Genomic DNA, 27934 nt, shown 5'->3' with positions numbered 1-27934 from the left:
AAAAAGAACTTTGAATCGTGACTCGTCTGACCACAGAACAGTCTTCCATTTTGCCACACTCCATTTTAAATGATCCCTGGCCCAGTGAAAACGCCTGAGCTTGTGGATCTTGCTTAGAAATGGCTTCTTCTTTGCACTGTAGAGTTTCAGCTGGCAACGGCGGATGGCACGGTGGATTGTGTTCACTGACAATGGTTTCTGGAAGTATTCCTGAGCCCATTCTGTGATTTCCTTTACAGTAGCATTCCTGTTTGTGGTGCAGTGTCGTTTAAGGGCCCGGAGATCACGGGCATCCAGTATGGTTTTATGGCCTTGACCCTTACGCACAGAGATTGTTCCAGATTCTCTGAATCTTCGAGTGATGTTATGCACAGTTGATGATGATAGATGCAAAGTCTTTGCAATTTTTCGCTGGGAAACACCTTTCTGATATTGCTCCACTATCTTTCTGCGCAACATTGTGGGAATTGGTGATCCTCTACCGATCTTGGCTTCTGAGAGACACTGCCACTCTGAGAAGCTCTTTTTATACCCAATCATGTTGCCAATTGACCTAATTAGTGTTAATTGGTCTTCCAGCTCTTCGTTATGCTCAAATCTACTTTTTCCAGCCTCTTATTGCTACTTGTCCCAACTTTTTGGGGATTTGTTGACACCGTGAAAATTGGAATCAACGTATTTTTCCTTTAAAATGATACATTTACTCGGATTAAACGTTTGATCTGTCATCTACGTTCTATTACAAATAAAATATTGACATTTGCCATCTCCACATCATTGCATTCAGTTTTTATTCACAATTTGTTTAGTGTCCCAACTTTTTTGGAATCCGGTTTGTACATTCTTTATTAATGTATTACAGATATGCAGAGCAACATAAACTAGAAACCATATATATATTTTTTTTAGACTGTAATTTAAGAACACACATGAATGGATAATGGTGGTTTAATAGATAACCTATAGTACAAATGTATCTACAGAAGGTATATTGTACAAAAATAATAGACAGAAATATCAAGTGTAAATTATTAAATAAAAACACGGTGCATAGTGAATTCTCAAAACAGCATTAAAGCCTCCCAATATGCATTACAAGAGATCATTATAGACCTACCCCAAATCAGGCACCTATCTAGTAGACAAACCAGATTGTCACATCATAAAGGAACATGTCAAAAATTACTGCTGACCCTGATGTTTCACCATCAAAGTGTAGTAGATTGTTGTTGGTCAGTCTTCCTTACTTAGAAACAACTGGGGGAGGGCCTAGTAGGGTAGTCAACAATAGTAAGATTGCTGAATCAAGCAATTACAATAAATAATGTACATCTCTATGCATTATTTTAGCAGCCATTTTGCGACAAAACCTGATGTCCACTTCAGCAAGATGTGAAGTGCATGTGGACATGCACCATTCACGTTGGCTCAGGCTGAGATTTGATGAAGTTCATATTTGCTCATTTTTCTCTGCTGAACATTCATTTGATGTTGAAAGAAAAAAAAATACATTTTGTAAAATTGCGATTACACTAATGTTTATACGTGGCTTATATCATACAAATAAAACTGCAATAACATCTATCGCTGAGGACATAAATTTTCAAGTTGAGCATTTTAGTGAAATTTCTGAAATTGAGTTGTCAGCATGATCATTATATACATGTTATATGCTTGCGTGGGTGTAGGCAAACAGTCTTCAATTTATTTAGTTATTTTTTTTATAAAACATACACTACTTATTGGGTCATTTGTCATTGTCAGCTGAATACAAAAGCTTTCCCACAGTTATTGTCTTGCAACATGTATTCCTTAAGTTTTTATAGTTCTGTGGTTTGTAGGATTATAAGATAATGTATTTTTTACAGATTTTAGTTTTCACTGGTGGTGGTAAAGCTTACATTTTGACAATTTGCCTTTACCTTTTACAGTCTAAGGTTAGCAGTGGATGTGTTAACATATTGAGCTTATACTTTTTATTTGCAGGCATAGGTGAGTAATAATCATATATTGGATTTTATCCCTACAGACTCTAAAGACTGGCCTTACAATGGTTGGAAAAGTTGTTACCCAGCTAACTGGTACTCTGCCTGCAGGATCTTCAGATGAAGACCTATCATTACACAGCAACACCAGGCGTAGTCCTCTTGTTCCTGGAGTTATCACTATTATTGACACAGAGAATGTTGCTGAAGGACAGGTAATTTCATCTTAAGTTGTTGTGTTCTGGTCAAAAATTAAAGGTCTTGTCCCAGTACAACAATGGATCCCCTTTCCACAGGATACGGGATAATTGTCTGATCAGCGGGGATCCGACTGCTGGGGCCACCACCGATCAGGAGAATGGGAGCATGTGTTTAATAGAATGGCAGCACGCATAGTGTGGATAGGGAATAAGTTGTAATAATGGGACAACCCCTTTAAAATCGTATTATTGTTAGGAGAGCATTGCTGGTGCATCATAACAAGCTAGATGGTGCAATTTGTAAGTAGACAGAGTGGTTAATTGGTAAGCTGGGAAAGAAAAGGATTCACCATTTTATTACTAACTGTACACCACAATTAACAGAAAGTGAATTATTTAAAAGATGAATGAGGCTCAACACAAAGTTAAGAGTGGGAAAGAAATCATTACAGGGAAAGGCCAGTTGTTAGAGCCCAAGGCAGGATCAATTATGCAGATTCATGACCACAGCATATGGTCTTGAACCAATAACTAGCATATATAGTTTGTGCACTTTATTTCTACAAGTACATTAATCATGTAGACTAATAGTATGTACAATACATGCACTTTGGTTTCTAGACACTTTGACATCTGTCTGATGAACACATCATAAAGAACTGGTTTGAGAGTGTAACCTTTCCTATCTTCATGAACACCAGTTATATAGTAAATTTGCCGCTATAGATTGTTACTACAAATGCTCTATCTACGTCAGACATTTTTGTTATTCGGAAAAGCAAAATAGGTTTCATTTATGGCACCAGTAAGCAATATAAACACACAAATAGTGCTTACTGAAAGATGTAGCATGCGTGCAATGCTATTGTTTCTTAAATTTTTACATAAAAATGTTAACTGCATGCGTAGAGTCACGTATTGTTGATCATTCACCCCCGTCTGACTTGGCTTTGGCTGTGTGCAAGGCCCTTTTAATGAGCACCGATCGATTTGTAAAGTATATTGTAAATTGGCACTCATTATTGACCTGGTGTAAGAGCACCCTTATGCCACTATGTTCTCTTCCACTCCTGTGTTTGGAGTTCCCTAGACTCAAAGGGGTTGTCTAGTATCAGGAAGAAAGAGGACAACCCTTGAGAGCTCCCTGAAATACGGAACAAGTAAGACAGATCCATCGCTGTCGCTTCGGTTCTCCCAGTCAGGCTCCACTTACCTGGTGGTGACATCATGTTGACAATGCATAACATCACTGCTACAGCCAATCAGTGGCCTCATTGCATCCTGCCAGACAGCTGGCCGTATTAACGTGATGTCACCGCTGCAGCCATGGAAATACGGCCGGCCAGGAGAACCCCTTCAAAGTGATCTCAGTTATTGTGGATACATCCTTGTACAATTAGTATTATAAAACCATATGTGTATTGGATGCACCCTGAACCAACATATGCAAATGCCTTCCTGCAGGTAGTACAATAACTTTTGTACATTACTGAAGTATGCTGATACCAATTGTTAATTTGGGACCAGATCTTGAGCATGGGTTCCACGTTTTATGAACGCTTATGACAATACAAGATACACTGTTTATCTCATAATATCTAATGATATTTGGCAGTATAATATAGTAAAAAAAATAGATATACACATGCTTTCTACCGTGACGGAGGACACTCTTTTGGACTATGTGGGTATGTTATGGCTACGATCGGCATATGCATCAGAAGCTTTCCTGGCCCATATGCCGAATATGTTCACATAGCTTGAAGTTTTTTTTTTAACTTACTCTAACATGTCTGTGTTTTATATAGGAACAGTCTTAATCCTAACCAATTACATTGTCTTCAGCCATCGGCAAGTTTTATAATGCACGTTTACAACTGCTATTTATTTGAATGACCTTTATATAAATGCTTAATTGACTTTACTAGGATTTGAACCTGTGAACTCTAACACGGCAACCGAGGGTGATAAATGGCTCAGTCAAACGTTGTTTATTTTACGTTAATGCAACTCTTTGTTTAATCTTACTGAGGGCATGAACTGGCCATTAATGCTCGCTTTGGAGAACATACTTAAAATAATTATAAGGGCTTTGTATATACTTTCTTGAAAGTTATGATAAAAATTATACTTTAAGAGGCTGCTAGACAATTTCATCCATATTATTTCTGTTATGTCATCAAATGACTCCTTAACTTGATGTATTATTACTTTTCAGATTTTCTGCTGATCCGTACTTTTTAATCTGTGCAATATAGCAGTATACCTACCAAGATTTCCTTGCTGGTTAGATAAAGATTTAATCCAGTGGATCTGAACATTTTTACTATTTTCTGCAGTTTTATAGAGATTGTCACTATGGTACATCATTATTTGCCAAGTCCAGACTGCTTGAGAAGACATGGTTGGTTTATTGGATTCGTATTTAATTGGCCCTAGTGTGTGTGTGTCTGAGATTGTGGCCCCCTTTGGGGACAAGTACTGATGTGAATTAGGACAATCTTTGTACAACACTTCAGAATACAGTGGCTTACCTCCAATGGAGGCAGACCACGCAGCTTCTATGGACCAGGGGGCCTTGGAGCCAGATGGCTCCTTCTACTGTCTCATCCCAGGGGAAGTCTCTGCTATTTTTATAAAATGGCTAGCCGAGCAGGCCGAACAAGTTAGAGCACCTTGCCCTTCCTGTCTCAAGCTAGCACTGCTACGCTGGAAAGGGAGACAAGTGTTCGCTTACTGAGAAGTGAACACCCCTGGCACACAGTTCTAAGTATGTTGCTAACTGTGTGTTTTTGTATCAGGGCAGGTGGAAGCAGAGATGGAGTGGCCAGTTGGGAAGGGAAAGGGTTCCCAGGTATAGTGGCAGCCATCAGGGTATGAAGGGACCCACTTGGCTGTGGTGGTTCATTGTTTGGAGTGGTGCAGTGAGGCCTGAGTCCTGCGCTCCTCACAACAGATAATTATGCAATCAGGGGAAGTTCACACTCCATTTGTGCCCTGAGGCCACTGCACGTCTTGATGACTTACTGGCCCTATGTTAACAGGTACATGGATGAAGAAGGGTCCCTGTGAGTTACACATCCAGCTGTGGCTACTGATCTGTGCCCTGTAAGTGGCCATTTTGAGGGGCCCATCAGACCTATCTTCTCCCAAGGGGGACCAGGGAACTTCTACTTATGTCGGGAGGCCCTCTAGGGGGAGATATCTAATGGGCATAAAGGGAGGAATGTTTGTGGGATGGGGGAGAATTTGAAATTAAAGGGATTTCATTTTGGCAGGCACTAACGGGCATGAGTAAAGTGGATGGCACCATTGGTGTAATGACAGGGAGAAGATGCAACAGAGAATGCACTCTTCATGTATTGACTAATTTAATTTCAATAATTGCATTTTTGTGTGGAAAGACCTATGTAGACTTTTTCTATGGGACCCTGTGATTTCTGTGTACTTCCCTGGCAGATTATGTTGGCACTGTATATACAACAGAAATTTAAATTATTTATACAAATGAGTAAAAGTGTAGCTACTTAGTTAAACACTGGCCACCATAAAATATATTCCAGTAAGGCAATCATTCTGCGCATTGTGCAAAATGTTAATAGTGGACTGAGACGTATACAGTAAATACGCTTTAAAGCAAAAGTGCATTTCTAGTTTATCACTACATCATCCTACTATTTATTTTTGCTATTTACTTGGCTATTTGGCTATATTAGCAGAGCTGCAGGCAGTCTCTTTGAATCACAAAGCCATCCTTATTTAATTTTTAATGATGTCACAGACCAAGATTTTTTTTATCCTTTATGCCCTCTTTTCCTTTCCAGTATAACAGAGAAACTGGGTATAAGCACAAACCTACTGTTTCATCTCTTCCAGGGGCGGACTGGGAATTTAAAGTGACCCTGGAAAAAAATAAATAAAAATGGCCCCATGTTGTAGGCAGGCCCAAATTGACAGAAGGCAGGGGTAACATAAGTAGGCATGGCCAGCAATATTGTAGTGCAGCTCAAAATACCACCCCAACAGAACCAAATACCACAGTCCAGCATATAAAATTGCCTCCTCATCTCCTCAGGACAGCTATACAATTGAATGCAGGAGGGCACCAGCCAGGTACATAAGTATCTCATGCGCCTAGCATTAATTAATCAGATTGCTATGTTCTCGGAGGAGGGCCTGGGTAGCCCCCTGGGCATCGGCCCACCATGGAATTTCCCTGTAGGGGCTATGGCCAGCCCCACCCGATCTCTCCCCAAAATATGTGCAACTATTAATTACCAAATCTCCTGGAGATCCTATGTCAGGCATAACTTTTCTGTTGACTCTGTTAATATATCACAGTTACAAGATAATCCCCATCAGAAAAGCAGAGAACGTATCCAGATGCTGTACTGAAATATGTCCTTGTTAAAGATTTAACAAAAAAAAGCAAATTTTTCGCAGAAGGCCTGTAGTCCCTTTGCTTCATGCATAATGCTAAAGTCTGTATTACACAGCCCAATGAGGCAGACGATTGTCGGGAGGGAAGCATTCCCTCCTGGCAATCGCCTGTTCACTAGCGGAGGAGACCACTGCTTTTACATGCAGCATGGGAAGGAGCTATTCCATCGCTCGTCCCCATGCTGTATAGTGGTTTCACAGCGACAGATCGTTATTAGACAGCACGATCTACCACCTGCAAACAATCCTTTTTTAACATGTCAAAAGATTTGATTGTTCGATGAGTAGAGAGCATTTGCTCATTCATCGGGCAGTTGGCGGCAGTATTACACTGCAAGATGTTTGGTAACAAGCGTTCATGCAAATGCTCGTTAGCGCTTATCTGCCGAAAAATCGGGCAACGTAATAACTGTTTTAGTCTGCCCATAGAAACAGCAGTGTCTGATCCTCTTCATTAGGAAGTGAGAGTGCACCCATCAGGAGCCCAGACAATATACTGTGAGGAAATGAACATACCGGTAGTTTACTCATTTTAGCAGATCCAGATATATTTAAAATATTTGGATGTTTCTACTTGTTTCTTATCTTGTCTCCTTTTTAGGGCCCCTTCACATATGTCCAGGGATCAAGTTCAGTTTTCTGCCTCACATAGGAGGTGAACTGAACACAGAACTGATCCCATAGTTTTGAGGGATCATTCTTATACATCCAGTGCATCAATTGTGAAGCTGAATGTCAACTATCACAGGACAGAAAAACTCTTCATGGTCAGTTTATCTGTCAGTGACGCCATCAGTGGATAGACACCAGATCTGTGCGCTAAAGTGCTGTCTGCATATATCAGTTGTGTCCGCCTCCCGAGCCTAAGATATCTGGCCGGGCACAACTGATATATGTGAATAAAGAAATATAGTTGCACTTGCTGTTTTTCAGTCTGCAGTATTTTCTGTATGATTTGGAAACATTATCATAGAAAACCTGCAAAGAAAGTACGATTTAAGGGGGTGTGCAGCCTGTTTATATTGATGACTTATCCTCAGCATATGTCATCAATATCAGATCAGCGGGGGTCTGACACCTGGCACCCCCACCAATCAGCACTTTGAAGAGGAGGCAGCACTCCATGCGAGCGCAGCTTCCTTTTCATTACACTACATGTTGCCTCCTTTGTAGAAAGTAGTGTAATTACAAGTACTTGCTGCATTAAGGTGAATGGAGTGACGACGGGCAGCGTAATGAAGAGGAAAAAGTGCTCACATGGACTGCCACCTTCTATTCAAACAGATGATCGGTGGGGGTGCTGGGTGTTGGACATCCACTGATCATATATAAATGACCTATATCAATACAGACAGACTGCACAACCCCTTTAAGATTAGTCTGCTGATCTGTTGCATTTTGAGTTAGTGACCAGCTGAAGGAATGGGGTTTAATCAAGGGTGGGGTTTACTTCTCTTTTTGTCCTACTACAGACCTGGCACAAAAGGGGGTGGCTTCTGCTCCAGCCAGTTGTCTTATAGCAACACAAGCTGTTCTGAGGATCTTTGTGATCCCCTCCGAACCTCGAACTTACCTGGAGGGCTAGAATAGCACTTGGGAAAGAGCTCACGGATAGTATGTACCTCTCCAATTGTAATAACCTTTTTCAGTATTGTTGTTACTAGTGTATGAACATATGTTTGATATGTTTGATTATATCTTTTAATAAAAAGAGATTTGGCAAAAAAAAAGTGAGAAGAAGTAGGGAGCACATGGCTGAACAACTGGGGTACATATGGAATGTTTATATACTTAATGTATTATAATTTGATTTTGAAAATGTTATATTTTGTGTTTTTTAACATGCAGAATTGTTGCACTTTCATTTTGTTACCCTGATGTTTATTGTGTTCTGTGGTACTGATGCACTAAATGTTTGCTGCATATGTTTTCTTGTATATTTTTATATTGTACAAAATCCTGATTTTCAGTTGTTTACCATTATTTTAATTGTAAGTATTTCAGTTTTAATAATAAATGATTGCTTTTTTTTAAATTAAATTAGCACTTTTCACCACGTGTAATGTAAATTACGACGGCAGGAATTATCTCTGCAGGAGCACCAGTTTCGTGGACTGTTGCTAGTACCAGTGACATGTTCAGACTGTTTTGTTGATTCATTTCATGTTCCCTATAAAGATGGTTATGAACTTAATCCGCCAAAAAAATAACTGATAGGTACACTTTTAATTAGCAACGCCCCTAAAAAGTTAATACTATTTGAACAAGCCCTCTTTTTATTCCTTACAGCAAGGAGCAACTTTTGCTATAGAGGACTTGGGGTGACCATAGATTATTTATAGTTGCCCCTTCATTTGAATGGGCGCCAGGTAATACTGCATTTCTCTTGAAGTTAATATATGGGGGTTTCAGCTGAAGATTCTGCAGCGATCAGCTGGTTGCCAATGGATCCTTTTTTAAGGTCCCTTTACACGGGACGATGTACAAACAGATTGTCAGGAAGGAAGCGTTCCTTCCTGACAATCTGCTGATTGCTAGTGGAGGAAACCGCTGCACTTACATGCAGCGATCTCCTCCAGCTCTTCCAGAGCTCTGCCATCGTTCTTCCCCTTACAGACTGGTCGTTTCCCAGCAGCAGATCATGTTTGTACAGCACGATCTGCCACTGAGAAACAAGGATTTTTTGTGCTGCACAAATGATCCAAGTACCCTATGAACAAGCATTTTGCTCGTTCATCGGGAAATCGACGGTGCATTTACACCGCCAGTTTATCTCTAACGAGAGTTTCCTATGAACGCTTGTTCGCGATGACCTGTTCAATTCTCGGTCTGTGTAAAGGGCTCTTAAGTTATCCAAATGTTGCAATCTCTTTTGGATGAATCAATAAGGTTTTTTTTAAGTTTTCGTTTTTTTCTTTTCTTATAGGTGCTATATAATATGCAGGGTAAACCATTTACTATATTGAATAAAAGCCAAAATTGCAACCATACCTAGAACATTTTTACCAGAAGCAATTTTAAATTCTCTATAGACAAATGTACCCATTGATTTAATTAATCCACATTTATGAAATAAAACCCATTGCGTTTAGCAAGTATGGCAAGTCAGGAGACCTGCTTGTTTTTCAGAAGAATTTGGGATGATTCCTGAGGTGCCTCAGCAGTGACCTTGTATGGGAGAGTTAGAAAAAAAGACCATTCATCATCTACTGCCATCTGACTAAGTGAATCCACAACAGATTCCATAATTCTGGAGAATAGAAATGTAAAAATAACACAGGCTATTGTTCTGTCTGCACAGGCTTTCACAATGGACAGCACACTAGAGATTGCCTTATCAGATTTGTTTTGCAGCAGAACTAATGTGTGCATAATTTTGCAGAGCATTACGAATCAGTACACATTTGTTTTAAAGTTTTTAAAGCCATGTGATTTAACCCCTAACAACCAATATACGCAAATTCACAAATCAGACTGACTACAGTAGTAAGTCAGTCATGACTGTCAAAGCTGGATTCCGGTGGCAACTGGGGTCCAGTGATGTAACAGAAGTCTGAAACTAGCTGTCACACAAACCCCGTTAGAACTGATCTGTATAAGAAGTACAGGAAAGGTACAGATCTTTTACTTTTGGATAGTCTATGTGAAACTCTACCCAATATAAAATTATATATGCTTGATAGTTTCTTTATCTCATTGATAACAAGATAATTTACAAGAACAGTCCAATATGGTAGTGTTAAAGGGAACCGGTCATCAGAATTGACATATAGAGCTGATTAAAAATTCTTAGTGTGCATTCTCAAGTCATTCTTAAACTGTATTTGTCTATGCTCAAAAGTTTTGTATTCATGTAAAAATAAAAATAATGTTTCTGACGTCTTGACTAGGTATCTTATGGAGTCATCAGGGAGTAGTTCTGCCTGAGGGGAGTCACGAGTCATCTCCCTGCTTAACCATTTTGTTCTCGAAGACCTCCCCTCTGCCTCTCCCACATCGCCCCTGTGTTTTCTGACCTCACCATCAGCCGAGCAAAATCTCGCTCTGGCGCAGAAGATTTCCATGCACTGCCGTGTTACAGGCCGAAGTGTAGAGATGGAGGACGAGATGGGTGTGAGAGGGGGGAGATGACTCATGACAGCTCTCAGGTGGAACAGCGCCCCTATGACTCTAAGTTTTTTTTTTTTTACAGGAATACAATATTTACGAGCAAAGAAAAAAAGACAATTTAGGAATTATTGGAGGATGCACAGTAAGAAAATGTAATCAGCTCTATTTGTCAATCCTGATGACAGGTTCCCTTTAAGGCTACTTTCACACGAGCGTTCGGGTGTCCGCTCGTGAGCTCCGTTTGAAGGGGCTCACGAGCGGCCCCGAACGCATCCGTCTGGCCCTAATGCATTCTCAGTGGAGGCGGATCCACTGAGAATGCATCAGTCTGGCAGCGTTCAGCCTCCGCTCAGTGAGCGGACACCTGAACGCTGCTTGCAGCGTTCGGGTGTCCGTCTGGCCGTGCGGAGGCGAGCGGATCCGTCCAGACTTACAATGTAAGTCAATGGGGACGGATCCGCTTGAAGATGACACCATATGGCTCAATCTTCAAGCGGATCCGTTCCCCATTGACTTACGATGTAAAGTCTGAACGGATCCGCTCAGGCTACTTTCATACTTAGAAAATTTTCTAAGTTTTAATGCAGACGGATCCGTTCTGAACGGATGCAAACGTCTGCATTATAGGAGCAGATCCGTCTGATGAAACATCAGACGGATCCGCTCCGAACGCTAGTGTGAAAGTAGCCTAACAGAGGTCCTGACTACATGTTCACGTGTCTATACATTGGATTTTGCCAAAGAAGTGCTGTCATAATGGAAACATCTGTGCGCAAATGCACACACAACTACATACTGTATCTACATATCGCCATATCTGCTCATGCACACTCACTACATACTGTATCTACATATCGCCATATCTGCTCATGCACACTCCCTACATATTGTATCTACATATCTCCATATTTGCTCATGCACACTCCCTACATACTGTATCTACATATCGCCATATCTGCTCATGCACACTCCCTACATATTGTATCTACATATCTCCATATCTGCTTATGCACACTCACTACATACTGTATGTACATATCTCCATATCTGCTCATGCACACTCACTACATACTGTATCTACATATCTGCTCATGCACACTCACTACATACTGTATCTGCATATCTCCATATCTGCTCATGCACACTCACTACAAAAATGAGCACATATATACAGTACAGACCAAAAGTTTGGACACCCCTTCTCATTCAAAGAGTTTTCTTTATTTTCATGACTATGAAGGCATCAAAACTATGAATTAACACATGTGGAATTATATACATAACAAACAAGTGTGAAACAACTGAAAATATGTCATATTCTAGGTTCTTCAAAGTAGCCACCTTTTGCTTTGATTACTGCTTTGCACACTCTTGGCATTCTCTTGATGAGCTTCAAGAGGTAGTCACCTGAAATGGTCTTCCAACAGTCTTGAAGGAGTTCCCAGAGATGCTTAGCACTTGTTGGCCCTTTTGCCTTCACTCTGCGGTCCAGCTCACCCCAAACCATCTCGATTGGGTTCAGGTCCGGTGACTGTGTAGAGGCCAGGTCATCTGGTGCAGCACCCCATCACTCTCCTTCATGGTCAAATAGCCCTTACTTTCAAAGTTTTCCCAATTTTTCGGCTGACTGACTGACCTTCATTTCTTAAAGTAATGATGGCAACTCGTTTTTCTTTACTTAGCTGCTTTTTTCTTGCCATAATACAAATTCTAACAGTCTATTCAGTAGGACTATCAGCTGTGTATCCACCTGACTTCTCCTCAACGCCACTGATGGTCCCAACCCCATTTATAAGGCAAGAAATCCCACTTATTAAACCTGACAGGGCACACCTGTGAAGTGAAAACCATTTCAGGGGACTACCTCTTGAAGCTCATCAAGAGAATGCCAAGAGTGTGCAAAGCAGTAATCAAAGCAAAAGGTTGCTACTTTGAAGAACCTAGAATATGACATATTTTCAGTTGTTTCACACTTGTTTGTTATGTATATAATTCCACATGTGTTAATTCATAGTTTTGATGCCTTCAGTGTGAATCTACAATTTTCATAGTCATGAAAATAAAGAAAACTCTTTGAAAGAGAAGGTGTGTCCAAACTTTTGGTCTGTACTGTATATGCAAAGTAAGAATCTTTAAAAAATAAAAATGTTAGTCATTTTTATCAATTAACAAAATGCAAAAGAGAAATCTGAATCAAATCAAGACATGGTGTGACCACCCTTTGCCTTCAAAACAATATCAGTTCTTCCACGTAGACTTGCGCACAGTTTTTGAAGGATATCGGCAGGGAGTTGTTCCAAACATCATGCAGAACTTACCACAGATCTTCTGTGGATGTAGGCTTGCTCAAATCTGTCTGTCTCTCGGGTGGGAGCATTATATGTCAGCAGGACAATCAACCAGTAAGTTTCTGTACTAGTGACTTGTAATGCTGCCTGTGCCTACATGCCTGACTTTGGCCTCCAGGCTGTAAAAATCTCATATGACCCTTCATATGCATTCCAATACACTTCAATATTAAACATAATGTTGGGTATCCAGTAAGGATTTGAAGCAGTTTTCCATGATAGACAAGAAACTAGGAATATATATATATATATATATATATATATATATATATATATATTACAAATGATCACAAACTTTCAGTGTTGCATAAGTAGATTGAAATATACAGTATTTGCTAGTCATTGCAGAGGAGAGCAAGATGTCCAGCTAAAGTTATCAATACTGAGACATCCATCTTTTTATTGCCACATTCTTACTTTATTGTGATTCATCCCAGTTTCCCAAACATTCAGTAACACACACTGGGGAATCGTGATATGCAGGACCTTTCACTAGAATAGAAAATCTAGGATCCCCCTACACTTACTATTATCTCTGGCGCCGCTCCGTTCTCCCGGTATAGCCTCCGGTATCTTCATATGTTCGGCTTCACCCAGTTGAGCCTGCCGGCGTCTCTTTCTCCCAGGCTGTAGCGCTGGCCAATTGCAGCGCTCAGCTCATAGCCTGAGAAAAAAAAAAACTCTCAGGCTATGAGCTGAGCGCTGCGATTGGCCAGCGCTACAGCATGGGAGAAGGAGACGCCGGCAGGCTCAACTGGGTGGAGCCGAACATATGAAGATACCGGAGGCTATACCGGGAGAACGGAGCGGCGCCCAGGGATAATAGTAAGTGCAGGGAGATCCCTGGGTGCCGCTCTCCATGTCTGTATGCTTAGTTTAGATTTTCTATTCTAGTGAAAGGTCCTCTTTAAGACTCTTTTTAGAGAATGCTTGTTCCCTATAATTGCCTTTTGTAAAGGTGCCGCTTATCAATGAACAAACAAACGCTCATTGATCAGGAGAAAGCATCATTTATTACATTTCTTGTTTTGTGTAAACAGAGAACTGCTGCCCAGACAAGTGAGTAGCGATCACTTTTCCCTGTACAGGAGAGATGATTGCTGCATACAAATGCAGCTCTCATCTCCACTGACGAGCAGGAAGTTGAATAATTGCCTGCACAGTTGGCCCAAGTAAAGGGATCTTTAGACAATTTTTACTCTGGACATCACCCCTTGGTTGACTAGTTTGACTTATCTGTAGTTTGTTCCAAAATTGTGGCGCACAGCATTGATAAATATGGTGCATGTTAGGGCTTCTTTTAGGCAGGCTTGCTGTTAAATGCTATAGCACCACTGTTTAGAGAAGAAATGCAGTATATCAATCCCTTGTTATTTTTAGAATGGCTTCCTTTTCTAATGGGAATCTCCCCATAATAATGATAATTCTGTTGATTCGTTAAGTTGCTAATATAAAAGTATAATGGGGAATTTAAGTTCCGTTTCCAATTGCAGCTGCAGGCCTAGCAAAGAAGGAAGTAAGCATTTTTGTACAAGAAAAAAAATGTATTGAAATAAATGTGCTTTGTTACGATACATACGAAATGCCTGACGCCTCTCTGACTCTATCTGTTTCCACACAGGTATTTTGTGGTAAAGTAAAAAGCGCTCACAACTTGTTTAACCTTCCTTTTTAATGATGTGTTGGCCGCTTTTGTGGCAAGTAATGCATATTGTTATTTATTTACATCAGTTAATTAGCTGAAGTACATTGAAGATAAATGTACACAGATGTCCTCGCTGCAATTAGCTTTACACATAAAACTTTATGTGCTTCATGGCTTGTAGCATGCCTCCTTGTTTTTAGATTTACTTCAGGGTGACCTCTGATTCCACATCTATGACTATTATATCCACTAGCCCACCCATTCTGCTGGAATGACCTTTTTTTCTGTAGTCTATGCTTGCAAATAAATCTCCTGATAAGTCAGCGTAAACTGTAAGAAGTGCACGCATGGCGCTATAGATATGAAAACACTAATTTATTGGCACAAAATTACAAAAATAGAGTAGAATGTAGAGTGTCCTTTAACCTGTAAAATCTGAGAATTTAAATTATACAAGGTTTCAGCATCTCTGAAGGCTACAGAACAGGTCAGGATGGATGTTTTTAATATCTATTTTATTCTTTCTTTGACCTGTGTCATAACCAACAATCTGATAGGACTACTAGTTATAGTAATTATAGTAGGAATAAAAACTTTAGCATGTACACTAAGCAACCATAATGCTAGGGTGCTGCCGCACTACACCTTTTTTTTGTTTTAGCACTTTATCTAGTAAAACATGCCTTGAAATTCATGTGTTTTTATCAAGTAGATTGTTTGTTGACTTTTTTCAGTTGCATGGTTTTTTAGACTTTTTTTTAAACATCTGAGTAAAATGTCACACCCAGAGTATGCTGAAATTTAATAAACAAAAATAACACCAATGGAGCAAAAACCCAAGGAAGATTGACTTAAAACTCAACTATTCAAACACTTTGTACATTGTTTTATAATTTTCTATTGTTTAACATGTAACAGCCGACATCACTTTTATTTGCGCATAAAAAAAGACAAAAAATGTGTCATTTTTGAAAGAGGAGGTACATTGTAACCACCCTTAAACCACTGACAGACGAAGTGAATGACATTGTTTATATTGGGACAATGACACTTGCAGGGGCGGATTGGACTGTTGTATTTGGCTTTGTTGTGGTGGTATAATGTACCACAATATGGTAGCCCTGCCCTACAAAACGGGGCCAGTTTTTGTATTTTTTTCCAGAGCCTCTTTAAGTTCCCAGTCCGCCCCTGAGCATTTGTCAAGGAGTGAGCTATATTTGGCAGCAAAATGAACCCTCCGTTTTTGAATTTGATCTGTTGAAAGCAGTTATAATGTGCAAACATAAAGATCTGATTGACTTTGACAAGGGCCAAGATGAAGGCTAAAACTGCAGGTCTTGTGGGGTGTTTCTGGTATTCAATGGTTGGTACCTCCCAAAAATTGGTCCAAGGAGGGGACAGTCAGTGGACTAGCAACAGGGCCTTGGATGCCCAAGTCTAATTGATTTGTATGCAAAGCAAATGTTAGCCTGTCTTGTGCAATTCCTTAGGTGAGCTATAGTGCTGTGGCAAAAATTGTGGAAACAGTTAATGCTGGTGTTACATCAGCAGCCCATGTCTGTTGCTTCCCCGCTACTCTTATTAAGATCATTATTCATTAAACTACTGTCACTTCTGTTTTTGCCTTCACCACCACTCTTTGCTATGTGTGCAGTTGCATAACTGCTTCATATTTTTAATCAGCTTCTGTTATAAATGAGCTTAGGCTCCTAGTTTACCAATAAATGTGTCCTCTTCTGTTTGTCTATCCATGTACTGATTCTGCCTGTTAACCGACTCTGGTTCTCCGCTGCCTGCCTTGATCTTAGCCTGTCTACTGTACTGACCTATTGCTACCTGTTCTGACCTCAGATTGTTTCAAGAAATTGTCCTCTGCCTGTTTATTGACTACTAGTAATACCTGACCCCTTGGTGCTTCTCACCGGTGTCGCTTACCCCTGTGGGTCAGCTGCCAGCTTCACTGGGACTATTCCAAGAGGTAGCGACCTGGTGGGTCCCATGCAGTGAGGGCAAGATTTCTGTATACGGATTAAAGGTTGAATACCAGGGGATAGCCAGGATAACGCTCTTAGGACTATCCCAAATTCAAAATGGTTATTTGGTACAGTGGGTCCACACCCACTTCCCGTTAAAGCTGGCTGTGATAGACAGGTGTCAGAATACACAGCGCATCACTGCTTTCTGCCACAATCTGTGACTTATCCCCGCTCACACAAGGTCTAAAAAAGTGGGCGGGGAAGAGTACGGGCTGGTAGGCCAGTCTCATTCATCGTTTTCTACACCTGATTTAGGCGTAGAAAATGGTCTAAATTTACAGTAGCACAGAAGCTGTCTTATATTTAGAAGAGGCTGTGGATTCCCTGAAGTTATGGAGAGGCCTTCACCTCTACTTAACTCTGGTAGATACAGCGCAGGGACTTATTAAGACCGGCGTCTAAAACGCCGGTCTTAATAAATGTGACCCAGAGTGTTGTAAATACAGGCAAGGCTTTAGTAAAAAAAAATGTTAAAATTTCTATGCTTCCTTTACTTCTATTGTGTGTATAAATGACACCTAAGCTGATATTATGTGATTTATTTTGCTTTCTTATAAAAAATGATATGCATCGAAAAAAGGAAATGGCCTTGAAACTGAAATTGACCTTTTGCTTGGTAGTTCTATGCTAAACAGGGTAAAATGATCACTAACAATCACGAACCATAAAAAACAAAGCAGCTGTCTTAAAAGGTGTGTAATGGGAAATATATTGGAAAAGGTTGCAGTTAAGTTAAAACAGGGTGCCTGTGCTGTTAGTCCACAATATATGGCAAAGTTTCTGAAAAATTATTTAAAAAAGAAAGAAATAAGGATATGTTCAGATGAATTCCACACCAAAAATCTGCAACAAATTATAATGCCCAGTACAGTTTTCTAAACCCATTCACATGTAGCAGAAAAAGATGTGCAGATTACAGGCCACGCTGCAGATTATCATGCCTATTATCTTTTTGGATTCACCTTTTCCAATGCAAATTTTTATCTACCATGTCAAATAGGCTGTACTGATACCATGTATAGTTAACAAACATATGTTCTATAATAAAAAAGCAGTTCTCACCTCTTTAACCCCCCTATGGATCCAGTGCAGCCACGCCGCTGGTCTTTGTTTACAGGCTGCTAGCAATAAGGTGCTTTACCAGCACATAATTGCTGAAGCCAATCATTTGGCTCAGCAATCAAGTGCCATACTTACTGGCATCATGGCTCATTGAGGCATACCAGATATGGTGGTATTACTGGTGGTACTTTAGGCACAACCCCCAGCTGATCAGTGGAATGAAGGTACTGCATCACCATGCCATTTGCTTAGGCTTCATGCACAGCTTAAATCTCCCCCAGTTTGTGCTGCAACACTCTGAGGAGTCCAATGCCAGGTACGGTAACTCCACTAGTAGGCTCCTAGGCTAGAATACAGTACCAGAGTTACCTTAACGGATGTGTGAACAAAGCCTTACCCCAAAGTGAATAAGGTAAACTGATTGGGTATTACAGATGTATTGATGTCATTGAGCAGCGCCATCAGCTTTACTTTAGGAAATAATAATTTACCCTGACTGACAGGTATAGCGCTCATTAGAGTGCTGCTGCACGTATTGGTGGAGATTTGTTTATTTAAATATGCATATCTAAAGTCATCTTCATTTTTCACCGAAAACTGCTGTACATGCTTTGCACCACATTTATTATGTGTATTAGTTACTTTTTACATTTCACTAGATGTGGGGCTCGGCTCACAGGGAAAGGAGTGTGGATTGAAAGGTTTAACTGTGCATCAAATTTGCACCGCAATTCTGATGCGAGACTTTAATGGAAAGTAAGCCAACCAATATGTGGAAAAGTGTGTAAATTTCAAAGAACTAAACTTTAACCTTCCCCTGTCTATAATGACAAAGAGGCTTCTGTATTGAAGTATGTATTTATGTCAGGGATGCTCAACCTGCGGCCCTCCAGCTGGTGCAAAACTACAACTCCCAGCATGCCTGGACAGCCTACCGCTATTAGGGCATGCTGGGAATTGTAGTGTTGCAACAGCTGGAGGGCAGCAGGTTGAGCATCCCTGTATTAGGTGATTGGCAGTCTAGTAGCACCTCTCAGCAGAACATTTTTTGGATGAAGTTTCTGAGTTACTGAGCACTGTATGTACTGTACAGCGCCCTGAAGATGCTCCTGTCCTATAGATAAAACTCTGTTTTTTTGTTATTTTAGCTCAACATTTTAGTGCGCTGTTAACCAACTTTTTCATATTGTTATTGTCTCAAGTTGCAATATTTATATTTGGCTATATAAGTCGCCCTGAGTCAAATTAATATTGTACCGTGAATTGAGAAAGCACCAAATTGCTAAGAGTTATAAAAAATAAAAATAAATATTTAAAGAGTTGGTGTTTCTATCATGTCTGGACTGTTTGGCAGACAGATGCAAAACTTGACCGATCAGCATGATTTAAAGACCTAACTGGGTCATGAAATGTTTCTTCTTAATTTCACCTAATGGCGAAACTTTGAAGGAAATAGTGCAGGCCCCATACTTGATAACATCACCAATCAAGAACAAAGGTGAGGCCTCTATGGAAGCACTAGGTCCTGCCATGACTCCCCCAGTGTGTACTGCAATAAAAAGACAGGTTTTATTATCTTAAGCACTGTGTGCTGAGTGCTCAGTATTTATAGACTCCCTTTAAGCAATAATGTCGGTAAATGGTAGATCCCATTAAAAACATCTTGTTCTGGCATCCCAGGGCAGCGATTTGTTCTCTCTTCACTCTGGCCAGCCCTAGTCCTCCTACACACTTCAGGATGTTAACTCTGACCTCATCTGCACATTTCCAAACAATATCTCTTTCCTCTGGTCCCCTATTAGAAGTGACTGAGCTGGTTGTCAAAGGTCAGGAGGTCAGAATATTTTCCACTAATCGCGGTTTGCTACTGCTGGACTAGGAGTCATCTCCAGTGCTTATGTGTCTTAATTGCCCTCTGATGTTACCTTAGTTTGTTCTCATAAAACTAGAGCTCTGGGAGCCATTAGACCTTAATGTAGCAAGCTTACATACGTGTCCACCAAGAATAAATGATATTTACAACTACCGGTACCTTTTCTGTAATTTTCAAAGAATGCTTAGCACCACTTAGGTAGGGCAAGCTAGGGCTTGTTACCTCTGAAAAGGCAGTTTTTGAGCAACATCAACTACACCATTCCTTATGGCTCATGATTTTGTAATTTTGTACTATGGAAAAGAAGATTTATCTCCATTCTTCATTCATGTCAATAAATGCTACATTTTATTTTGGCCTTATACAATACAGTACGTTCTCCTAATGATTTTTAATTGATTAATATGGGAGTATCTCTATCCTTCGGGTAGAGTGTGTGGCTACATGCCTAACACCATCAGTATGCCCTCTCTAGAACATATAAAGAGGGTTTTGAGAGTTTTCGTCTTCAATTATATTTGTAGGCTAATTTTCACACTAGTGAGCTTTCCATTTGGATGTGCTCCGTTTTGTGAACGGACAGCATTTGCACTGAATATTTACCCATTAATTTCAACAGGAATATATATGTGAAAATTGTTATTCACTGACCATCTGTCCATTCAGCAAAAATCGCAACATGTTCTGTACTCTTACATTTGTCCTGCACGACAGGTCCATGTAAGTCAATGGGTCGGTAAAAAAAAAACCGACAGAATTCCGATGGTGTATTTTTCTCTGGTAGTTGCTAGGAGATGCTGTGTGTTACTCTTATAATAATCTTTATTTATATAGCACCAACTTATCCTGCAGCGCTTTACAGTTCAGGGGTAATGTACAAACAGTCATAAATACAACAAGAGGAATGAGGACCCTGCTCACAAGAGCTTACAATCTATGAGGAGATAGGGGTGATACAAAAGGTAAAAGTGCTTGTTTTGTGCAATGGTCCAGCCATCTTGGGAGCAAAGGGGAGAAGATATAAAGCTGCATGAGCCGGTCAGCAGCAAATATATGAAGTGCTTCTGGGAGCATGGGTGCAGTTGAGAGTTTGGTGGAGGATCATGTTAAGGAAATGATAAATGGGCTACGTGTAGAGGAGTTAGATCAGGGGACGTAATAGGCCACCCTAAAAAGATGTGTTTTTAGGGAGTGCTTAAAACTATGTATGTTGTGATTTAACCTGATTTCTTGGGGTAAGGTGTAACGGATCTCCTGGCACCCCGACTTGGTACCTCCGTTGATAGATGCTCCTAGTGCTTCCCGAGGGCTACAAGCACTCAACACCGTAACCACTGCTGACCCCACAAACCTTGGTCGGGATCTCACTGTTTTCTACCCACCCTGGACCTACGACAAGGCTTCCAGGTTCCAGTGGGTGAACCTCTCTTCCTTCAGAGAGCGATGCAGTAACAAGCTCTTAAAAGAGCTCAGGGATTATAGCCAGCGGAGTATACAGCGTATAGCTTTCCCCAGTGTAGATGCAGCCTTTTCCCCACACACATGAGACGAGGCTCTATGTTGATGGTAAAACAGGAACTCTTTAATGGGTCTACATGTCAGCCTTTTATGCAGATCTTCCAGCAAGGGACACTCCCCTGTGGACCTTGTGGAAGACTGAGACAGTTTTTACATTAGCCAATCACATGCATTTACAGTATGGAAACACTCCCAGCAATTGTACACAACCCCCCCTCTGCCTGTGATACAATTAACAAACACAATGGGCTCTGCCTATGATACAATTAACTAGCACAGTGGGCTGTGCCTGTGATACAATTACCAAGTACATTGGGCTAACTTAATCACTCACAGGCAGAAAACACACATTTTCCCCCAAAACACAGAAAACACCCCAAAGCTCCACATATCCCCATAAATTATACATCCCTGGTGTCACGGCGGACGTGCACAGTATAAAAGATAACACACCAACCTGGCTCTGGACGAGAGACAGGGGAAGGGTCACCTCCTAGTTTATCCCTGACATCTTTCCCTGCACTGCTCAGCCCACAGGCAGATTTGAAGGTAGGTGTGCTGTGTCCTCCAGCCTGAACTGACAAAACCCTGAACTCCCTGAGATGGTGAGTGGGGAGATAGGAGCAGCCTGCTCGCACAGAACCTGGATGGGATAGATGACAACAACAACCAAACAAGAAATGACACTTATCTTCTGAGAGCAGGAACTGACAGCCAACCTTCCCTCCAAACTTCCCAGACCAAAATGATCAGTATAATCCGCTCAGAGCACTTAGCTGGAGACCATTTAAACGAATGACTCCACCCAGTGCACCTGATGAGAGGCGGATCCAGCACGGCACCAAAACAAATACTAAACTCGTGCTGCTATCCTGGCCGACCTCCGCACATCGTCAGAGTGGGGCATGACACCTGGATAGCTCTGATCTGGGCAAACAACATATCCAGAAATCACCCAGATCCGAGCAGGGGTTCCCGAGTTCCATGGAAGTCACATTTGACCAACCGCAAGCATGGCTTTCCTGCCCAAAACAGTTCCACAGATTTAGGCTGTGCAGCTGGTCTACTTTCTACTTCAAAGTTTTAGTATATGGGCCATAATCTTGAGGCAAAAGGCTGGCAAACAAGCCTCTCCAAAACCCAGTGGCGAGGTTATTTCCGCCACACAGGGCATTCCAGAGAACCAGTGCATCTCGGGAGAATTCTTGGAGTCGGGAGTGAGAGGTTCGGATTACAGTGGAAGTCAGTTGTAAGTCATTGGCTGAACGGAAAGCATGGGTAGGGTGGTAGACAGAGATGAGGGAAGAGATGTAGGGGAGTGCAGCACTGTGGAGAGCTTTGTGGGTGAGGACGAGCAGTTTAAATTGGATTCTATAGTGTACGGGCAACCAGTGCAATGACTGGCACAGAGTGGAGACATCGGAGTACTGGTTGGACAGATAGGTGACCCTGGCTGCTGCATGGAATAGATTGGAGAGGGGAGAGTCTGGTGAGGGGAAGACCAATTAATAGTGAGCTTTTCTTCACATGTGTGAAAAACGCATGTAAAACGAATGCAATCCTGATGTAAAAAACTGAAACAGTGAACACAATAGCAAACAAAACTGATTCAACTTGCATGTGAAACCATCCGTTTTTTACTGAACAGCCCTTGACACATTTTGTTTCACTCATGGGAAAGAGCCCTATGCCCTGATGGCCTTCTGTATTTAGGATCCAGGTCACTGGGATTTAGCCTCTGTTTACTAAAACTTCATGAGGCAAAACTGTATTTTTCTTAAAGATGATTCTATAATACAGGGGAGTAACTAGAAATGGCTGGACCCATAGCATATTTTTTAGCCGGCCCAACCAGTACACAGGTCGCCATCTCTACAAGCACACAGGTCACCATCTCTGCTCCCTCCACCATCAACACACAGGTTACCATCTCTGCTCCCTCCACCATCAGCACACAGTTTGTGAACTCTGCTTTCCCCACCACCAGCACACAGGTCACCATCTCTGCTCCCTCTCTCCCCACAGCACACAGGTCACCATCTCTCCGCCCCCCTCCCACCAGCACACAGTTCACCAACTCTGCCCCCACCACGACCAGCATGCAGGTCGCCATCACTGCTCTCCCCCTCCCACCAGCACATAGGTCATTATCTCTCCCCATCTCTTCACAGATCGTTATACAGATCGTTCCAACCAGCCCCAGAAATTACTCAAGAAAGGACTGAGCGAAAGGACCTTCCTGCCACATGAGCAGGATTTAACGCATGGGATTAAATGCTAAAACTCCACCAGAGTCTCAGGCCATGGCAGTTCCCATTACCTCAGTGTCCAGTTCTGAGCTAGAGTAGTGCAGAGCTAGACAGAGGATACAGACTGTAGTATACCAGCCGGTCCCTCTACTGCTGTGGGTGGCAGGTTCAGTTTGCAAATAATAATTAGTCCTTGACTCCTCCTGTCGTGCCTGGCTGGTGTCTTGGTCCTGGGCCTAGCGGCCTGGACCCCCTGCTGGTGTGTACCCCATAGCAGCCGCTACTAGGATAGTTATGCCCCTGCTATATTACTTGTGATATATCACATACAAATGGATCACTTTATTATGGGATAAACAGGCTCATAGCAGACGGCACACCAAGATGTTTATTCTAAAACATACTTTCGATTAAACTGGTCTCAACCAACTTTATTTGCTTGTCATGTAAGAAAATTGCATAAACTGTACAAAAGAAAATCCTAGGCCACCTGGCCACTAACTATATAATAGCTACCTTTGCTAGCTATCAGATTGAAGGCCTACTGCCTCCAGGCTGGGAGACCTTTGTGAACAGATCATACCTTTCTAAAGGTCCCTTTACGTGGGACAATTTAGCAGGCGATTGTTGGGAAGGAGGCATTCCTTCCCAGCAAGCGTCTGCTCATCAGTGAAAGAGACTGCTGCATCTACATGCAATGATCTCCTCCACAGTATGAAGAGGAGTGATCGCTAATGCCATCACTCTTCCCCATTCATAATCATTGTTTGCCTCCAGCAAAGTACTGTTTAAACAGCACAATCTGCTGCCGACAAACGACGATTTAGGTGACCGCATAAAAAATGTGATTACCCAATGAACGAGCATTTCACTTGTTCATCGGGTAATCGGCAGCACCTTTACACCGCCAGATAATAGCTAACTAATATTCCTATGAATGCTTGTTATTGATTATCTGCCCGATTCTCAGCCTGAGTAAAGGGCCCTTTGCTGAACAATTACAGCTGGCAGCTAATGAGACACTTTAGATAGCCCAAACTCCGGACTGACCTTAAGGATGGAGTCAAACCTTCTGTTCTTTTCCTACTTCAGGTTTTTCACCATCTATTGGAAGAGATAAGACACCATCTCTACTAAAATGCATCATGATAATCACACTCATTTAACAAAAATCTGCCATTTGATAGCTGCACTGCTACACTGTTCAGATTTAAGAGAAGTGCTTTCAAGACTAATGTATTTGGGTTGTCTAGGGGAAAAAAATCTTCTCAGGGCTGAGAGTCGATTGAAAAAATAAAGTAATTAGTAATATACTCATTAATCCCCCACCACCTCTTTTCCAATTCTTACTAGGTCCCTGCTAGTCTCTTCTTCCTGATCTTGTCTCGATATACAGGAAATACCTTCCCCAACTGATCACTGGTCAAGAAGGGTAACCACTGCAGCCAGCAATTGACTAAGCTTGCAGTACCTGGCATTTCCTGTATTTCCACTGACAACATGGAAGTAGAGACCAACAGAGACCCAGTAGGCATCAGAGCGGGAGCAAAGTATCACTTTTTTATTTTTTTAACCCACCTATGAGCCCTTTGAAAAAAAGTTATCCTCAATGAGACAACCCCGCTTCAATTGTTTGGGTGAGAGGCCTTAAAAAGTTTAACCTACAGTTTTGTCTCCTCTAGGCATATAATTTATGTGGCCAACTTGCTTTCATTTACTTTTTTGAGAATCAGCTGAATTTTCAAGCACGCTCTGTATTTTAAAAAATAATATAATTTTATGTTAAGTGTGGTGTTATGGTGCTATAACAGCAAAACCCAATTATCTGGCAGTTATTAAATACAATCTGTACAGAATTATCAGGTTTTCCAGATATGAGGACTGAAATGCAATGAAATGAAGTAGCTCAGTTTCCTGACTCACAAACTTTGATGATCCTTTCATCATTCAAGGATCTGTAATGCTTCCACTTCTTGAATTACAGTCTAGGCACCTACATAATTAGGTGAAGTGCCGGTCTTCTGTTCCATACATAATCAGAACTAATTAAGCCCAAGTAAAAATAATTTATCATGCACATTGCGTTATTATTAAGCATTGGATGTTCGATTAAGAACAAAAACTAGGAAAAGATCATGCAGAGCAGATAGATGAAGAGAAGTTCAAAAAAAATAATAATCAAACATACCGGTAAAATGTGTTAAAAATGTAGGGATTTATTAAGAGTGGTGATTCATATGCTATTTTTAAGAGCATCTGTCACCATGATAAGCCCTATTAAATCAGACATACTGCCTGGTAGGGTTGATCATGGTAAATTAAATGAGCCCTCCAATGTGATTTGCAACAAAACAGTTACAGCAAATGTTTACTAATCGTTATGCAAATGAGGTACTCGGAGCCTAGCCTTTTGGAACACTACTTCACCTCCTCCTCTCCCCTGTCACCGCTCCCCCTCATTGCCTGATTGACAGGGCCAGCCATCTTCACTGTTTGGATATCTGGCCCCGAAAGTTAATGCATTCTCCAGTGAGACTTCATCGGTGCATACACAGTTGACCTCAGGAAGCTCCCTTCGCTGAGATCTGCACTGCGTAAGTGCTAGTTACGGCATCAGCGCTTGCCCAGAGTAGATCTCAGAGAAGAAAGACTCTTCTGAGATCTCCCCGCTGAGATCTGAACTGTGCAAGTGCCAATGGCAAGTGCCAAAGTCTCTCAACTTTGCTTCTAGATCAGTGAAGCCAAGCATCCTCTGTTCCAAGAGGAAACAGAAATTATTGGCATGCATGTAGTGCTGTTCCAGTGTATCTTCATCCCCGGAACTACGTAGTGAGTAAAAATTTCTTACTACAGTGCTGCTTTCATTGAAGTCAGTGTGAGTAGCGCTGTAGTAGAGTCCCTTCCACTCCATAGTTGACATAACTGTGTAGTTCTGTTGCTGACTTCCTTGGACAGAGCTATATCCGAACAGCAAATCGGGAGGGTGGTGTGGGGAGTTGGACTCCTGCTGATCAGCTAGTGATGGCCTATTCTGAGAATACTGTAGTTCATTGCTTAGTAATGTCTGTACAACCCCTTTAAACTTGATAAAGATGGAGCATTCATTGACCAATTAAGGCCCCATTAACATGGCCATATTTTGGTGTACATCTGATACAGTTATAATGGGTCTGCAAAAAGAAGTGATGACACATGGACATCATTTCTATTTTGGAGTCCACGTTATGCAGACTCCAAAATACATACGGTTGCGTTAATGCACCCTAAATCAGCCCATGATAACAAAAGTAATTTTCTGCTCATGTGGGAAGAATCTCATGTTATTCTAATATTTAGTATATCATGTACTGTAAAAATGTGAAATAATGCAAGCTGCACAAGATACAACAAGAAAGAGTAGTAATTGAAGGTAGTAGAAAAATCTAATTTCAAGTTTATCTATTTTGACATATTAAATGTATACAATTAACCTTTCCTCTTTGTCTTAGGTTCTTGTCAGTGAAGATTCAGACGGTGAAGGCATTGTTGCCCATTTTCCAGCTCATGAAAAACCAATCTGCTGTATGGCATTCAACCCTAGTGGTAAGAAATTTATAAGCATGTGTCAATATATAAAGCTTTGATATGAACGGACACAGTGTTATGCTGGGCCAAATTACCGTTGGCAGAGGCCCCTTGGCAAAAATTAGGCAGTGACTCATCCTAAGTTGCAATATCGTATAATGCATGATCTTTATTTATGATCTCCTACCTCCCAACAGTCCCGATCCAGCTGGACAAATCCAGATTTTGGTGGCTGTCCCACGGTCTTGGGACGGCTGTGGCATGTCCTGTTCTCAACTGACTTATGCAATGCAATGAATGCAATGGTGGAGTAGGGAGCCATCCTCTCTCTGCTTCACTATTCAACACCCGGCGCTCTCTCATCATGCCTGCACGGCGGAATGACAGAGTGCAGAGGACCATTAATTATGCACACTTGTGCTGCCCTCAACAGACGTGATGATGTCACTTTATCGTGCTTGCTGATGAGGAGAGCAGGATAAACACCATTCGCTGGGGGTATATTAACAACATAGGGGCTGGCACTACAGAGGCATTCTATTGTTTGGGGGCGCGAAAGGGGGCATTCTACTGTATGGGGCACTAAGGGGGCATAACCATTGTGGGGATACTAATGAGGCATCACTACTGTGTGTTTGGCACTAAGGGAGCATTACTACTGTGTGGGGGCCCAACTACTGTGTGGGGGCACTAAGTTGGCATCACTACGGGATTGAGGTATGTATAGATAGATATTGGGCAGTTAGAGGTGTGCGCTACACACGCGCTCCTGATAGAGTCCATCCTTGTACTTTTAAAAAGTTTTGAGGTATGTGATCTGATGTCTGTAAGGATAATCAGTGTCTCTGTTGAGGGAAACAAGGGTCACCTAGTTGGATTTTAATATGTGTAATCAACGGTTATT

General features: G+C 41.3%; 1 protein-coding gene across 4 annotated transcripts in view; it reads left to right on the top strand.

Moving 5' to 3' along the window:
• The window catches only part of BCAS3 (BCAS3 microtubule associated cell migration factor), a 1315291-nt gene that overhangs the window by 262049 nt on the left and 1025308 nt on the right, over positions 1–27934 (top strand). For all 4 annotated transcript variants that reach the window (XM_040424689.1, XM_040424687.1, XM_040424688.1 and 1 more), the window contains exons 12-13: positions 2030–2200; positions 26955–27048. In XM_040424689.1, the coding sequence (XP_040280623.1) occupies positions 2030–2200; positions 26955–27048 (265 nt within the window). The remainder of the gene's footprint in view (positions 1–2029; positions 2201–26954; positions 27049–27934) is intronic.

Source organism: Bufo bufo, chromosome 3, assembly GCF_905171765.1.
Source record: "Bufo bufo chromosome 3, aBufBuf1.1, whole genome shotgun sequence".
NCBI lineage: Eukaryota > Metazoa > Chordata > Amphibia > Anura > Bufonidae > Bufo > Bufo bufo.
This window is presented reverse-complemented; position numbering and strand designations above follow the sequence as displayed.